Consider the following 17,030-nt stretch of genomic DNA (forward strand, 5'->3'; position numbering starts at 1 on the left):
AAGATTCTTTTTGTTTGGTTCTTTTTTTTTTTTTTTTTTTGAAGGTTGTCTTTTTTTGTGTATATGTATGTTTTCTCTTTTTGATTTTTTTTTTTTTTTTTTTTTTTGAGATAAGGTGATAGGGTTGGCAAGTCTACTAAAATCATATGTTTACCAAGTGACGCAAATGATTTCTTAGACTTGCAGTCAAGCAGATCATAGAATGACTTGGGTTGGAAGGGACCTTAAAGATCATTTAGTTCCAGCCCCTCCCTGCTGTGGACAGAGTTGCTAACAGCTACATTGGGCTGACCAGAAACCCATACAACTTGACCTTGAACACCTCCAGGGATGGGGAATCTGCAGCTTCTCTGGGCAGCCTGTTCCAATGCCATACCACTCCCTAAATGAAATATTTTCCACTATTATCTAATATAAATTTCTCCTGTTCTGGTTTAAAATTGTTCCCCCTTGTCCTATCGCTATCAAACCATGTAAAAATTTAGTCTCCCTCCTTATAAGCTCCTTTTAGATACTGAAATGCTACAATGAGGTCTCCCTGGAGCTTCCTCCAAGCTAAACAAGCCCAGCTTCCTCAGCTTGTCCTAGTAAGAGAGGTGCTCCAGCACTCTGATCACCTCTGTGGCCCCCCTCTTGACCTGTTCCAAAATCTCCACATTTTTCCTGTGCTGGGGGCTCCAGGCCTGGACACTGTACTCAATATGGGGCCTTGCGAAGGTAGAGTAAAGGAGACAATCACCTCTATCTTCCTGCTGGCCACCTCTCTTTTGATGCAGCCCAAGATACTGTTCGACTTCTGGGCTGCAGGTGCGTGCTGCTGGCTCATGTCCAGTTTTTCATTCACCAGGACCCCAAGTCCTTCTCTGCAGGAACGCTCTCAGTACATTCTTCTCCATCTGTATACATAGCAGCTGGTAGGATTTCCCCAGCCCGTGTGCAATATCTTGCACTTGGCCTCTTTTAATCTCCTTAGACTCACATGGACCCATGTTTCATGCTTGATCAGGTCCATTTGGATGGCATCTTTTACTTATCTTGTATCAACTGCACCACTCAGCTTGGTGTTGTCCACAGCCTTGCTGAGAGTGTGTTTCATCCCACTATGTCACTGATAAAGATATTAAGGAGTACTGGTCCCTTGGGGGACACCACTCATCACTGGTTTCCACCTGAACATAGAGTTGTGGACCACAACCCTGTTGCTAAGACCATCCAATCAATTCTTTACCTATTGACTAGTCCACCCTTCAAATCTATATCTCTCCAGTTTAGGGATGTAGTGTGAGACCATGTCAAGGGTCTTGCAGAAGTCTAGGTTCATGACATCTGTTGTCCTTCTCTGACCCATTGATGCTGTCACTCCATCATAGAAGGTCAGCAGCCTGGGCAGACACAGTCTCCCCTTGGTGAAACTGTGCTGGCTGTCTTGAATCACCTCATCTCCCACGTGCCATAACATAGCTGCAAGGAAGATCTGCTCCATGATCTTCCCAGGCACAGACTTGAAGCTCACTAGCCTGTAGATCCTTGAGTTTTCTTTTTTCCCTTTCTTAAAAATGAGTGATGTTTCCATTTTTACAGTCACCGGGAGCTTCACCTGACAGCCATGACTGTTAAAGTATGACGGACGGTTGCCTGGCAACCGCATTATTTTTTGCTCACTTCCTTTAGGACCCTCGGATTGCGTGTCCTTGGCCTCATAAACTTGTACACATTCAGTCTCGTGATGTGGTCTTGGACTTGCTCTTCTCTTATAGTGAGAGGGACTCTGTTCCCTCCAGCCACCACCCAAAGATTCAAGGATGTGAGGAGCATGACTGCCTGACTGACAGCGAAGAATGCACTGAGTATCTCAGCCTTATCTGCTGTAGCCAGTTCTCCCTTCTCATTTATGGGAGAAATGGGGGAGAGATTGGCTGAGAAACCTGAGAAACTGCCTTATACTGGGATAACATGCAGAATGCTTAATATGGTTGGTTGCAGATAGTGCTGAGATTGGTTGTACTTGGTTTTGTCTGTGCTTTTTTTTTTTTTTTAATCAAGAAGATCAAACAGAAGATTGTTGCTTCAAATCAAATACCAGGGTCACATTTTAATTAAACCTAAGTGCAATATGAAAAGTAATTGGTGTTCAAACCCAAAAGTTATCATCTTTTTAATACTCATTTGTCATTTTCTTCACCTACTATTCTCCTTTCTTCCTTTTGTGTTAAGTATCAAATTCTAGGATGTTTGGATTTACTTTCAAGTTCAGAAGAGTGGGGCAAAAACAACCTACAAAAACATTAACCCAACACCTGTGCTCTAACACGAGTAGGATAATTGGGTAAACTTGCATAGAGGTGACAGAGAGGCTAGTCTTGAATGACAGTGCCAAAGGTTGTATTAGAAATCTACTGAAATCACAAGTTCAGCACTAATAATTTGGGCTGTAACAAATCTTGTAGTCCAGCATGACGTCTCTTAAATTGTATCATCTGCCCTGTGATACTTTGAATGTAGGTACTTCATTTGAAACAGAGGTATATTTAGAATTTCTGAGAAGTGTGATTCATGTTATTAATTGTAATATACCTGAGTTGGTACTGAAGCAAAACTGCAGTGCTGTAAATGTATTGAGTGTTCAATGACGACATTCAATGTGTTTGTTCTTAATCAGTTTTTGTGTACAGCACTGATATAGCATGAATCACTGTAGGGGAAAAGAAGTATACATTTATCCAATATACAGTGGCTTTTGAATAGGAAAAACTTTGGGAATTGTTCCTAACCATGTTCTCCAGCAATAGAATTATTAGGCAATTCTGTATTGCTGTCCTTTAATTCTCTATTTTTGACAGAATAGCAACCAAATTCTTCTGTAAACTTTTTGGGGGATGGGAACCTACTATAAAGTATTAATATGTACATCAAATGTGCACACAAGTACAGCTCATGTACATACATCAGTGAAACCACACAGTTTGCTACAAAAGGATTTTTTTTCTGAACAGTGCAGTTTTTAAATCTTAGTTCAAAACCTTGCTTAAAGCAAGCCTTTAAAAGGTCTAGCTTTGCAAAGCTGTTCAGAAAGTAAGAGTGTCATTGTCTTCAGTGGAGAAGCCTGCCAGAGAAGGGTTTTCTGTGCTAAGAGTATAGCCACAGAACACCTTCCAAACGTGTGCTCCACCCATTTTTTCGCAAGTAGTCACTGAGCACTCTTCAAGTTCATCAGCAGTAACTTCTTACAAATACACTTACACAATACTGAGTCAACAAGCTGTGACCTCCGCATCCTCCTTTTACCAAACAACCTCCAAGGAAATGATTTGCATTCCTCAATAGGCACTGGGGGTGTGTGCTAAAGCAGCTGAGGTCAAGATATTTCTTGTTGTCATTGTTTTTTTTTTTTTCCTTTCCAGAAAAACAGGAAAGCTGAGGATGGAATCTTTATTTGCACTTTAAAGGCTTCATTGCCACTGAACAGTAGTTTTCTTCTATGGGGCTAGGAAAATGTTTCTTCACCATGTAAACAAAATACGCAAATTCATGCCTGACCTTTAAGTTAAGAGGCTCTTGTACGCAGTGTGAATAAAGGGGCTTGAGTGATTGTTTTAGGCATTACATTTTGGTGTTAGGGATCAATTACTGTGCCATTTGTATCAGGATCCACGTGTACACCATGTATATATGCAATACCTACATGTGATCCCTTAGTCACCCAAGCCATTGCTATACCTGAGATGTTAATCCTTTTCCTTTTCTTCAGTATTTGTGCTTGTGTTTGTAATCTGGATCGCTAGATATTTCAGTTCATTTTACTTCTTGCATAGCAAGCCAGATGTCATCTAAGGACTTCAAAGTTTACTTCTTATTGATTTGTGAATGTGGAGAAAAGATGAGCATTATTTTCTTTTTCTTAAAATGAAAAAATTATTTTCTTAAAATGAAAACACAAAAAACTTTAAGAAATGAGACGGGTAAAATATGGGAGTAACACTTCGCTGAAAATCAGTATTTCACTTCTGTAATCTGCAATAACTAGAAGTCACATTAAGTCAAGTATCTTTGAATACAGTCCAGGCTTGCTACATACTTATTACCTCTATTTCATAACAGGTTTTCTATACAGTTACGTTCTGTTTTCATTGGTCTTAACATTTACAAATGTGCATCAAGTGTATCTAGTCTCTAGAATAAGCCATTCAGTTACCTGCTTATTGGTGAGCTCTGTTACTGTGTGTGTAGGCTTATCATCATAACTGGAGACACTCAAGTACTTAGAGGAGGCAGCTAAAAGAAGATAATTCAGAAATATATGTTCTTGCCAAACTTTCTGTTTGAGTTGGCTGCCTTTAACTTCTTGGGCACTGAGCTTTTTTTTTTTTTTTTTTTTTTGGGTTTATCTCTCACTCCACAATGATGTGTACAAGTCACCATGAGTATATCACCTGCTTTTTGACTGTGATACCAGTTTCAGAAATTTATGGTATCACTGCTAGATGCATGACTGGTTATTTATATATTTATGTATAGGCAGCTGATAGCATTTTTTTCAGTGTTTATGATATTGAGTGTGCTGAGATCTGAAAGCTTTATCAAATGCCACATTTCAGTCTGTTTCTCTGTCTGAGTAGTATTTCAGCTATTAAAAATCCCCCAACAAGATGTGGTCTACATCTTTCAGTAAGAGAAGGCAAATGGATTTGACCTGAGAACAGTTGCCCAGCTCTGAAGTTCCATTTTATTTTACCTCCTTGCTCTGAATGCCATACTACATCACAACTGCACAGTGCAAAGTGAACAAACTGAAGAGCTGCTTGCTTTTACACCCGAGTGGAAGGCATTATTTCAATAGGTGTCATCCAAAATCTGGGAAGTCTCTATTATAGGTAGGATGGATATTAGCAAAGAAGCTTCTTAAATTGTTACTTCGGCCAAAAGTAGGAAGGTGCTTAGTCTAAGGAATAATTTAAAATTCAGCTACAGAGGAAAGAACAAGCGGTGCAGCTTCAATTAACTTCTTGTCTCTTTGCCATGGTCAGAATAATAGAAGTCACCTGTTTAGGTTTGTAACCTGTGAGGTTTGTACATCACAGTTACCCATCTGCAGCCTGGATTACTGAAATGCAATGTTTTTGAAACATACTGTAAATGACAGAAAAGCAAGATGTGCTTTTTTCATCTTTCCCTCATTTCACCTTAATCACTTTGATTATGGGTTCTGTGAGGTTTTCCTCTTCCCCTCCCATTTCTCTTTGTTACTGCTGCTTCTGTGCCGTAGGGTCTTGCATTGAGCTCTGTGCTGTACTTGCACGTAACAAAGCTATAAGGGTAACTTCTGCTCCCTTCCTCCTACTGCAGTCATTGCAGGAGTTCATCTACGTGCATTGCAAGTTCATGTTTTCTCAGATATAATGTAAGTAGATTGAAAAAAATACTTTGAAAATGAATGAGCTGTGAAGCAATCCTGAAGTAGAGGGAACGACTTTGTGGTGGTACTGAGGACAAGAGGGTGCAACAGGTTCTATGCCTCTGGTTTCAGAGATGTCAAGTCATATGAAGTTGTGGCATTAGCTGAAGATCTCTTTTTTTTTTTTTTTTTTTTTTTTTTTTTTTTTGTAAGCACTTGGCACCTCCTAAGCTGTTTAGGATACTAGAGAAAGATAAGATATGCCAGCTTTTTCTGGTATCGCTCCGCTCTCAGAGCTGTATTTCGCAGTGCTGGATTTTGTTAGATATGTGTGTAGTGATTTAGAGATATTTAACAGCCTGATCAAATATAAAATAGACATGTAGTATGCGTGAATATGTGTGTGTATATATATATTTAATTAAATAGAGGCAACTCCCTCTACAGATGCAGTCCTAGGAGCAGCAAGTGAGAGCCTGCCACCTCAGCATTTCTTTTGAAGTATGGCTATTTAAACTGAAGGCATTTATTTTCTTTTGACATTTTTAATAAGCTTTAGGTTTTCAGCATTGGTTTTGCATCCAGTTTGTTTTCCTTAGCTTGTATGCAGTGCAGCTTAACTGTGTCAACAGTTCTGTAAGAAATGTAGGGAACTACACTGTCCATTGAGTGTGGGTCGGTCTGATCTGGGACTGTTTTCATTACTATTTAATAGTACTTTCCTCAACTGAGAAAAGTAAGTCGGACCCTCTGAGGAGACTGCATAAAGTGCCATACTGAGTATTTTACACAGGTTACAGTATTCTTTATGGCTTCATATCATGATCCTTGTCAGTAAGAAATGGCATAAAGCCTTTTTCTTGTTTGAAGAACCATAGGAATTGATATCTGATGTTTAGGACTGCAAACATTCTGTAAAGGCTTCCTGAGTGAAACAAGACCAAGCCTGTCAACTCTTCTTTCACAAGCAAAGCATACCTTCTGCTAGCACTGAAATATGCAACAGAGAGCAAAAGGTACCATTAGAAGATGCAGGACAACTCCTTGGAAAATTTTACTGTTAGACTTCAATTTCATTAGTGTAGCATCTCTGTTTACAAACTTTTTAAATACGCTTTCTAGCTGTGAATATATATTGAATTCAAAAGGATGGAGAAAAATCTGAAGTGTTGTGGGAGAGGTGGTTTACTGAATTGCACCTGCATCACAATCTAGTTGAGTGTTCAGTAAGCCATTAGAAAACAGCATGTAAATTCTGTTTTACAGAGGAGCAGCCAGTACATGATGTTTGTAGCCCCTGCAATAATGCAGCGATACTCTGAAATATTTAGTGTATGAAACAGAACTGAGACCCCTGTGTAGGAGACAAGGAGTGTTCCAAGATGCAGCGTAGATAAACACATCAGCTACGTGCTCGTGAGACAAATATATTCGTCACAGTATTGAAACATGAGGTTTAGTGCCTATCAATGTTCTGTTTGTTTCACAGTGTTGCCTGTCGACGGTGTGTTGTGGTCGGTAATGGAGGAGTACTTCGAAATAAGACGTTAGGGGGGAAAATTGACTCATATGATGTGATAATAAGGTAAATGATATTTATTTATTTATTTATTTATTTTTTCTACATGTAGATATTTTAAAAAATATATAAATTGTAAGTCAGTAGCTTTAGAGTCCAGCCCTGCCTCTTACGTTCCACACCATGCTTGTCTTCCCCTTTCTGCTGGCACATTCATTGCTTGGAGTGGATTAGAAGTAATGCTGTGAGGTCCACCTAACATCCACGATATAATATTGAAATATGTTTGAGGAAAAGAAACAAGCAATCTCATACTGGAAGTATACAAGAGGATACTGGGTCTGAAGAAGAGCTGTCTGGTTCACGGAAACAAAGGAAGTCTTAGAGAGGAACAGGCAAGAAGGGAGGATTCAAATGCCAAACAATCTGAAAACAGACTGTTGGGCTAATGTCTAACAGAAACCAAGATAGTAACTAATCAAACAGTCTTTCTGCCAGCAACTGTCCTGTCAGATGGTGTGTCCTCTTTCAGTAAAACCTCTGAGCTGTCACTTCAGTTTCTGTTTTGCTATTGTCTCAGTCTCATTTTTCTTACTTTGCCATCAGTTATACAAGGAAGATCCATTAATTATTTTGACCTTATTTTCAAGTATTTGGATTTAATTCTTCAATACAAAAGCTCGCCTTAAATGGATCTACTCTTCTTAAAATAGAAGTCCATGTATGCCAGTGTTACACGCTTTAAAGCAGTTATTTCTAAAACCAAAACTGCTTTGGAATTACATTACCTATTTGTTTACTGTGAATGAACAAAAAAGTGGTGTTTATATTCTGTATTTGAAACATGTTCTGATTAAAACTTTGAAGTGTTCCCTTGTCTACATGCCTTGTTTTGTAAACATTTGCTCCCAAGCAGCACACTTCCTGTTGTGAGCAATCAGTCATATTGGCAGGAATAGGGTGTAGAGAAACTGTGCCTTTGTGCTCCAAAGAGTATGCAATGCAGCCACCAAGCAAAATCTGCAAGATGAAGAGTTAAACACAGCCTCTTTGGCACCTCAGAGCGAAAGAGACTTTACCCACCTGCCTGCTGCTTACTAATCTGTTGTATTTCAAAGCAGTGGCAGCTGTGCATGTATTTTTTTTAAAGAGGGGGGGAAAAAAAGCTATAAACAAAGATGAATGAGTATCAGGTATACAGTCATAATCGCTGTTCCCATGTAGACAGTGAAGAGTATTAAAACATTCTTGAATTGCCTCTCAAATCATCTAATATGGATGGAGTGGTCAGTAATTCTCCAAGCCAAGTATTCTCCTCGATCATCTTCAGTTGCTGTGTTTGAGACAAAATCAGGTCTTTCGTTCGAGTGACATACGATAAGCAATCGTACAGTTGTACTCTAAACCACCTTGGCTGGGTTCCCGTATGTTCTTGATCCTACTAGGTTAGCAGGTGAGTGCAGGAGGCACCTGATAACTGCTCATCTGCCATGTAATGTGATAAGTGAATGCCAGGGCACTAAACCCTTGCACACCTGGACATGCTGCCTGCCTTGTAGACTTACGTGTGTGTGCCAACCACTGCACAGAAAGGATGTGTGTCTGGAGTAGTCATTGCCATTTCTGTGTCTCTGTTCTTTCTAGGATGAATAATGGCCCTGTTATAGGGTACGAAGAGGATGTTGGGAGAAGGACGACTTTCCGCCTTTCCTACCCGGAATCCATATTCTCAGATCCAATCCACTACGACCCTAATACTACTGTTGTTATTATTGTCTTCAAACCACGTGACTTAAAGTGGCTTTGGGAGATATTAGGCGGTCAGAAAATAGTGAGTTTAATTACTTACGCATTTTTGCGCTCAGCTTGCCGCATATCTCTTCTGTGAGATGTACTTGGTTTGCTTTGAACCTTAGCCCTCCTGGCTGGGGATCATACTGCATCTGTCACTCTGCTTAGTTTCCTTTTCCATCGTATGCCTCTATCCTTTCTCACTCCCACATTTAATCCGTTCTTCACCCCAAAGCAGTTTTCTTCTTGGAAATTTCTTTTAATTCTCTTCTAGCACTGCTTCATTTCCTAACACAAATGCTCCAGCCGTTTCCTATGTTATTTTATCCTGTGCACTTGGTGAAATTGCAGAATAATGTTATCGGGGACCTCTCTTGGAAGTCTTTAGACCAAACGCCTGCTCAAGTAAAATGGGAAGAAGTTCAAAGCCATACCTGTTTCTGAGGGCTTTGTCCAGAAAAGGTTTGATTATTTCCAGGGATATTTTTACAACTGCTGTTTCAGTGCTGCACTACTCTCACAGAAAGGATTTATCCTGAGCACTGAGTACTCAGGATCTGTCTGGTCCTATCTTTTTTTAATTTTTTTTTCCTCTTCTAAACCTCTACCAGTTATTGGAAGATGAGCTGAACAAACCTACCCTCCTCATACCCTTCTTGCATTGCGTGTCGTGCACTCTGGCCCTCCTGTACTGAGCTTGCCCCTGATCAGTGCTCTTATGCTGTTACTGTGGGCAGTCCAAAAGGGTGTTTGTGAGACCACAGGCAGGTGCAGTACTTGAGAATGATTGCTTATCTAGTTGCTCCCTATGCTCTTGTTAAAGGAGCCAAGTATACAAAGAGCATTTATTACCTCCAGGGCATGGTGATGGTGTGTGTTGTTGTCCACCATGGACCTTTCTGCAAAGCCAGCCAACCAGCCCAGCCTCTACTGCTGCAGGGGGTGATCCTGTTGCAAGAGCGCAATTTTGGTGTATGTCTCTGAGCTCTGGAAGGTTCAACGTTTTTCTTCTTCCTCAAACAGCTACCTTTAGATTTTACTTTGATTAGAATCAGAGTTGCAACAAAAACAAAATCAACTGTTAAAAATAGCAGTAAATAACACGTATTTATTTGTCTGTTACAGAGTGCTAAAGGCTTTTGGAAGAAACCAGCACTGAACATGATATACAAATCTAATCAAATCAGGGTTCTTGATCCTAGCATCACCAGAAAAACAGCTTATGATTGGCTTCGTTTCCCAACAAGATTTCCCAAAAAAGAGGTAAGCTTTCTTTGGTTTTGCCTTTTAGTTGCATGCATCCAAAAAAGTAATTATTTCTTCATTATAGCACACCATTAGAATATCATTTCAGGATCGTATTACATTAGCTTGGGTTTAGGTGATGCTCAGAGACGGAAAGACTGAGTTGAGAAAATAGCTAGTCTTGTATGCTAAAACTCTCTTACAGATTCAGTCACTAGTATTAAATGAGACAACATCGTAGACAGATAATTCCTTTTTCAAAATAGGGGAAACCAGGCAGGTATTGGAACATGGTGGATCTGTAGAGACTCTAGAAATATTAAAGAGTTCTGAGTTACTAAATGTAGGGATTGTTTTTCTTATTTGAAAACAGAATGAAACCATCACCAACAAAAAGGCACGGAGAGCCTGTGATTGTAACATTGCTGCAGTTTCATTCTGCTGTGGGTGGGCAGGGAAGCAGCCCCATGTTAATGGCATATATCTAACAGCATTCTTATACTCAGTGATTTGATGCCAAACACTGTAATGAGTAAATCAAGAATTTGGATATAAAAAATACGTTTAAACTCTTATCATCTGGCTGAAGGGTGTTTTGGATGAAAGTTAAGGCTTCAGGTTGGAGAGCTCATTTGTGCAGTCATGACTGACCATGCACTATGTAATGCAGATGCTTGTATGAGTGCTATTCCCTGGGGTCATGGTCATTACACAGAGCTGCTTCATCATGATTACCTGACGCGTGTGGGAACTTCTGACAACTTGTTTGTGGAGTATCCACCAGATGCTTGCCAGGGCTCCTTGGCATTTTAGTTCTTCAGCTGAGGATAAGAAGAGGGCAACGCAGAAGCTGGAGGTCGATTGGTCTCCTCAAGGGCCGCAGTGCATCCATGGCTTTCATGGCTTCAGAAATCCATTCTGTTAGTTTATGTAAAGCTCCCCTGTCAGTGTGAGTAAAAGTAGGACTGGTGCTGTCAGTGAGCCAAGCAGATGTGTGTAATGTCCTAGAGCTAACACAAAGTGCAGGCTGCTCTGTTGCTTTGAACGAAGGGCATGCTTTCTGCTCCTGTCCTGCTCAAAGCTGGAGCAGTCCATGTCCATGGTAGGATGTAGTTCCCCTTTCCGCCTCCTCCGCAGCCCCCTTGATCCATCCTTTGGGGTTTTGGAGCCTCTCATCCCAGGCAGCAGCAATGGCTGAGTTCAAGTCCTCAATTCTCTTATTTCACAGAGGTGTGTTGTGTAGCATGTCTGTGTGGTACTGCCTTTTGCTGTCCTGTGCTTCAGCCCCCTCTGCCTGGAGGAAATGCCATAAACAGTTGTTACTTTCCCTACTGTTGCTGCATTTTCCATTAAGCCAAAATTATGTTCCTTGTTTGTGCATTTCTTCCTAGTCCAGCAAGCAGTTCTCTATTAGTAACTATGATGGTGTTAACGGAGCCAGGAAAAACAACTGTGAAATCAGATGTGAACAAGTGTCATTGTAAGCCAGGGCATGCTAGGAACGCTTAAGTGGCAGCAGTTCTGCTTAGCAGAATCCACAGAAAATCAGTTTGCTTGATCAAGGCTTCTTCCTTTGCCATGTTCAAGGGTTTCTCTGAGGTTTGGTTGGACAAAAAAGCATGCTTAAAGCATGACAGTATATTTTAAAAGCAGTTTTGCTTTTCATTAGTATATTCCTCTGAGCTGTATGCTTATGGTAGCCAGAGGTGAAGAGATTTAGTTTGCAGCTGGTGATACTCCCAAGATTTCCAACTAGCAGTATTCCTGACATGTAACATTCCTGTGATAATTTTGGGGACTGATAGGTGCACCACAATGTTATGCTATTGGCCCCTCTTGGAAGGTTGTTCTGTTTGGCAGGACCCCTGGGCAATGGTGTGTATTTTAATTTGATGTTATTGTTTTTTGAATACTCCAGAAGTCATAATAAGGGCACCCCCCCAAAATAACATAAAACATGGTAGTCCAATATTATGATTTTTATTAGGCTTGCAGAACTGATATTAGTAATGTGTTTTTTTCCCAAGGGTTTTGTTTCTATATCATACAACAGAAATAAATACTTTTTGTCACAGAATACGTCTACTCTTTCTCCACCCAGAATTTCCTACTTCTGGCTTGTGTGCTTTGTTTTCAGAGGCAAATAAACTGAGCCTTGAGTAAAAGTTGAAAACAGGATGTGATTTTTTTTTTTTTTTTTTTTTTTTTTTTTTCCTTTCTCAGCTGGGGTTTGACTGCAACTACTGGAACTGTTCAGCTCATTTGGTCTCTGAATTCACAGAATTCAGGATCATTAAGGTTGGAAAAGACCTCCAAGGTTCATCTTGTCCAACCGTCAGCCCATCCCCACCATGCCCACTAACCATGTCCCTCAGTATCACATCTACACAGCTCTTGAACACCTCTGGGGATGGTGATTCCACCATCTCCTTAGACAGCCTGTGCCACTGTCTCTTTTGTTTTAGCCAGACCAGGCATGTCTGCCTGAACATTTTGTCCATTTCTGGGGAATTTCTCCTCTAAAATTCATCAGCTGTGATCTAACGAAAGAGATCACTTCATTGTAAAATCCTGCCTAATTTAATTCCTCAGTATTTTAGCTACTGCTAGAACAATCATGTACGTTATCGCAGAATAAGACAGTTGCAATGAGTTGTTCTCTGCTCTCTTACAAGAAGTCTACATTTTCAGTTAGATACTTTTATTTTTCAGTAGTTGAATCACTTGTTTATCACCTGCTCTTGACGTTTTAAGTTGCATTTACTTCTGAGCTATCAACTGTAGGGAAACACGAGCAGTTTTATCTACAGTTTACTTTCCTCTAATGGAAATAGTGTGGGAAGGTCTAAAGCTGTTCCTCAGGAATTTCACTGCTCTGAAAAAGTTGAAATTTAGCCAACTTAATACAGCAATAACATTCATGTTCTTTAGTTTGGCAGTGCGAAGATTTGAGATGTATCATGTTTGTCTGGATCTCCAACATCTAGAAACGCATCTGATAATTCAAAGTTAATGGAGGAGACATGTTCTGCAATGTGTTGAGATCAGGTCAATTTCATGAAAGTAGGTTTCTGAGCAGAATGATGGAGAGACTTTGCTGATTGCTCTACTGAGGGAAGGCCACAGTGTGTGCTCAGCCCTTGTTAGAAACCAGAGAAGCTAATGTGATGCTGACCTGACAAGTATACTTGCCATGGAATTGCTGCAGGCAGCACCATGCTTCTTAGGAGGCAGGAGGGGGTCCAAATATAAAGCCAAACATCTGTAGAAGAGCTGGATTCCCTGGTAGGGTTCCCTGGTATCTGCTCTTCTTTTCTTATCTTTGCTATTCATGTGAAGCTGCTGGTTGTTTATGTATGCATGTTGTTTGTGTTTCGTTTTAGAAACCCAAGCATCCAACAACAGGACTAATTGCCATTACACTAGCATTTCACATTTGTCATGAAGTTCACCTGGCGGGCTTCAAATATGACTTCACTGACAGGAACAGTTCTTTGCACTACTATGGCAACGAGACAATGTCTCAGATGATGCAGGTAACACGCATTTGTTTATGCTGAGGGGCATGCTTAGGGAAATACAGCTGGCAGTGCAGTTAGATAAAAGGAACTGCAGGTTAGAAAGGCTTCCCATCTTCTCTGCTGCTCATGGGTTTTTATTGCTTAAAGTCTCTTAATCTCTGCTGTTGCTTCTGAAAAATGTGGATAATGGTATTTGTGTCCCTCGAGTTAAATTTTATTCTGTAGTGTGTCTGTTAATTTGTCCATTTGTGTGTTCTGTTTTCCTTTAATGATGGCTGCACAGCTCTTGTTCATAAAGGCGTATTTGCTAGCACTGTTAGAACATGAGTAGGCACTGTTCACATTTCCATTCTTTTTCTTTGGCAGCTACTTGCAAAAGTGATCATAGTTACAAAGTTTCTTTAATAAAAAAAGTTGAAGGATAAAGAATGCAGTGAAAGACCCATAAACTTGCAGTAAGGAAGAGAGATGAATTTCAGAAATGAAAAGCAGAAAAGCAGCTCGTAAGAAGGGATAGGAGAAGAAAGCATTTCCAGGAGGGAGAAGCCACAGCTCACCAGAGGAAGAAGCAGCAGGAGGCTGGCAGACATCAGCAAAGCCTCTTGCTCCTGCAAAGAAGGGCTTTGCTACAACTATGTCTCTGTTTTTTGTCTCTGCTCTTGCCTTCATCTCTGTACTCCAAGCATCTTCATCTCGGCCCTTTACCTCAGTGTGAGCAGTTTTCTCCTACACATGCACACCCCAGTGTGGTACACTGGTTCCATGTGGGACCTATTTTATCTCCTCCTCCCTTTTCTGAAGAGGAAGGATAAGGCAACGTCCATAGGACATCATATCTCTCTGAGGAGTCCTAGGTACTCTCTGCTCAAAAGTGATTTTTCTTTGACACTGAACTCACCTTTAATTTGAGGTTCCTCTCTGCAGGTGATTTCCAGTAAGCTAACCTGATGTACCAGGTTCTTTGCATTCTCTGCTGTCTGCAGTGGATGCCTTCTGGGTTTCCTTGTGCTGTCCTCCACTAAACCTCAGTGATCTCTTACGTATTCAGGATCCTGCATGATAGAACACTAAAAATGAGTTAGTTTTGGCTTGTTGGAAAGATGACTGGCAGGATGCATTGAAGCTGCAAATGAGCACTCTTTGAGAACTGGGTTTGAGCTTTGAGAACTACTTGTTTTCTGATTGCTTATGTTGCGAATGTGGTTAAGCAGCTGTTGTCTATGAGCGCAGAGATGAGGTGGGAGAGCTGGTAAAGGAAGGATGTCCATGAGACCATTTCCTTATCAGTTTGGTTTGTGTCCTAATAGAAAGTCTAGTCCAGTTTTGAGCTCTAGGGTCACTCATCTGTTTTCTTGGAAGACTGTACCACAGCCAATACTAGGAAGTCTTTTGTCCGCCTCTTAGCATCTTCCTTCATGGGAAATTAGGAGGAAGGAGCAATGAGGTGATATTTCGGATAATATAATGAATTTAATTTTTTAATGATGATTATTCCCTCACATCTCTTTAGAATGAATACCATGACATCAGTGCTGAGCAGAAATTCTTGAAGAAGCTTATAGACAAGAACTTTGTGGTCAATTTGACGTGAAAGCTGGATGGAAAATATGAAGAACAATCACTATTTTCAAGATTTCAAAATTTTTTATTTTTTGTATGACATTTTTATTTTTTAAGTGCAACGTAACTGTTTACTGTTGAAAAACAGCAAGGAAACCTCATAAGGCAGAAGCTTCTTCTAAGCCAGAGGACAATGGACTATTCCAAGATGACCTAACTGAATTTCTGTGAAGCTATTTAATGGGAAAAACACAAAACTTTCAGCTGAAAGTATCAGGGATGTATAAAAATGTGATTCACATTACTTATTTATCAGCAAGAACTTTTTTCCAAATGATTACTTCTCTGGAATACCTTCTTTTCTAGTGTCCTCCAAAAGGATTACACTGTTAAGAGACTGAGACAACTATTCAAGTAGTGGATGGATGTCAATGCTTGAATCTTGTAATACAAAAGTGGCTTTAAAAGCGATGCCTTTAAGTCATTACTGTGTGTTTGGGGGTAGGGGAAATATGCAGAACATACAGATTTCACTCTGCCCTCCTCCTGAGCAGAGGACATCCATCTTCTGTGAAGAAGCCACAACCTGCACTGGTCATCGACTCTGAACTGCTGTCTGTGTGTGCCAAAGGTGAAGACCCTTTGGTCTGTTTACTGGAGATGCTGGCATTGACAATGCTCATGTTGTACTGGTTTATGGAGAAAACATAGGACCTGTGCTGTGCTTCCAATAAATTTTATGGTTTTTGACTTCTCTTAGAACAGAGGGAGTTTGAAGACTGAAGCTTTGTCTTGATTACTTGTGTCTCTTGCTTCCTCCAGGTGACAACAGGAATGGGAGCTCAGAGATGTTCACACTTGATTTTAACCTTAGAGGCACTGTTTTTTGGATTCCCAGACTTCAGGATAGGATCTAGTATGTCTTTCTGTTCTCCTGCAAGAATGACAATATATTTTTTCCAAATGTAATCCCCTTTTTCGCATGCTGCAAAGCATTTACAACTCTTAAATGCATAAGTATGAACAATAAATGTTCCTGTCTTTGGTGGCAGAATGTGCTAGGGGCTATGTAAGATTGCATCAGTTGAATTATTGTTTGGCTACCGTTTACATCTCTTGAGGTTTAAATGATGTGGCTGAGCTAAATCAGTGGGCATTTACATGGGAATTTAATGGAGACATTTATTGGGAAGATTGTGTTTCCTGTATTGATTTGTTTTAGGCACCCTACCAAATAAGTTACATTTGCCTGGGAATGTACTTGACAACTTTTTAAAGATGAAAGAACAAGTAGAATTCCATTCTAAATCTTTCACAGGATGTATTTATGTATCTTTTTATAGCGTCAGGGTTTTTTGGAAGACCTTATAGTTATCTACTGATCATACCTGCAGAAAACACTAAAATCTGTTTCAAAAAAGTCTTCAAAGTCGATAGAAAGACTTTGTTGCTTTTTAATAAAAAGACACAGAGATGTGGTACACCTGGGACCAGTGCAGGCAATTAAAATATGATCTCAAGCCTCTAGCAGGTCATGAGCACAGTGTTGTCTTTTTCAGGAGCTGAGCATTACAAGAGTACTGACCACAGTTCCTTTGCTGCAGCAGTCTAGAGGAGTAAGCACTGAAGTGACCAAAAAGCCATCATATCCTTTTCTTATTTCTCTTGCAGAGTGCAATAGTTGATTAAAAAAATTCCTGATAGCTTCCTTTTTAGCTCCTTGGCTCTGCCACTTGGCAGCTGCTGAGTGCAGTGTGACTTTGGAGGCAAGCCACTACCAAAGAAAAGGTGGCTTGTGCTATTGTACGCTGTTTTTACCTAACGACTCCTGGCTTCTGTTTGGTTTCAAGCAAATGGGACATATTTAAAATAACTGCAGATGTCATAAAAATGTGCATCCCAGTGTGGCACAAGGAGGTGGCGATTCAGGCACAATGGTGCTTCTGCATGGAGGGGCCCCTCAAACATCTGTGTGCAGGCGGCAGCAGGGAGAGGAGGAGCA

General features: G+C 40.4%; 1 protein-coding gene across 10 annotated transcripts in view; it reads left to right on the forward strand.

Moving 5' to 3' along the window:
• Positions 1-15,812, forward strand: part of ST3GAL6 (ST3 beta-galactoside alpha-2,3-sialyltransferase 6) — a 42,533-nt gene extending 26,721 nt beyond the window's left edge. For 8 of the 10 annotated variants that reach the window (XM_085238417.1, XM_010719973.4, XM_085238387.1 and 5 more), the window contains 5 exons: positions 6,882-6,977; positions 8,556-8,742; positions 9,828-9,965; positions 13,331-13,483; positions 14,979-15,812. In XM_085238417.1, coding sequence (XP_085094543.1) covers positions 6,882-6,977; positions 8,556-8,742; positions 9,828-9,965; positions 13,331-13,483; positions 14,979-15,059 — 655 coding nt within the window. In that variant the 3' untranslated portion in view covers positions 15,060-15,812. The remainder of the gene's footprint in view (positions 1-6,881; positions 6,978-8,555; positions 8,743-9,827; positions 9,966-13,330; positions 13,484-14,978) is intronic. The other 2 variants (XM_085238434.1, XM_085238442.1) reach the window with 1 other exon arrangement.
• The last annotated feature ends 1,218 nt before the right edge of the window (positions 15,813-17,030 follow it).

Source organism: Meleagris gallopavo, chromosome 1 (assembly GCF_905368555.1).
Source record: "Meleagris gallopavo chromosome 1, MGAL_WU_HG_1.1, whole genome shotgun sequence".
Taxonomy (NCBI): domain Eukaryota; kingdom Metazoa; phylum Chordata; class Aves; order Galliformes; family Phasianidae; genus Meleagris; species Meleagris gallopavo.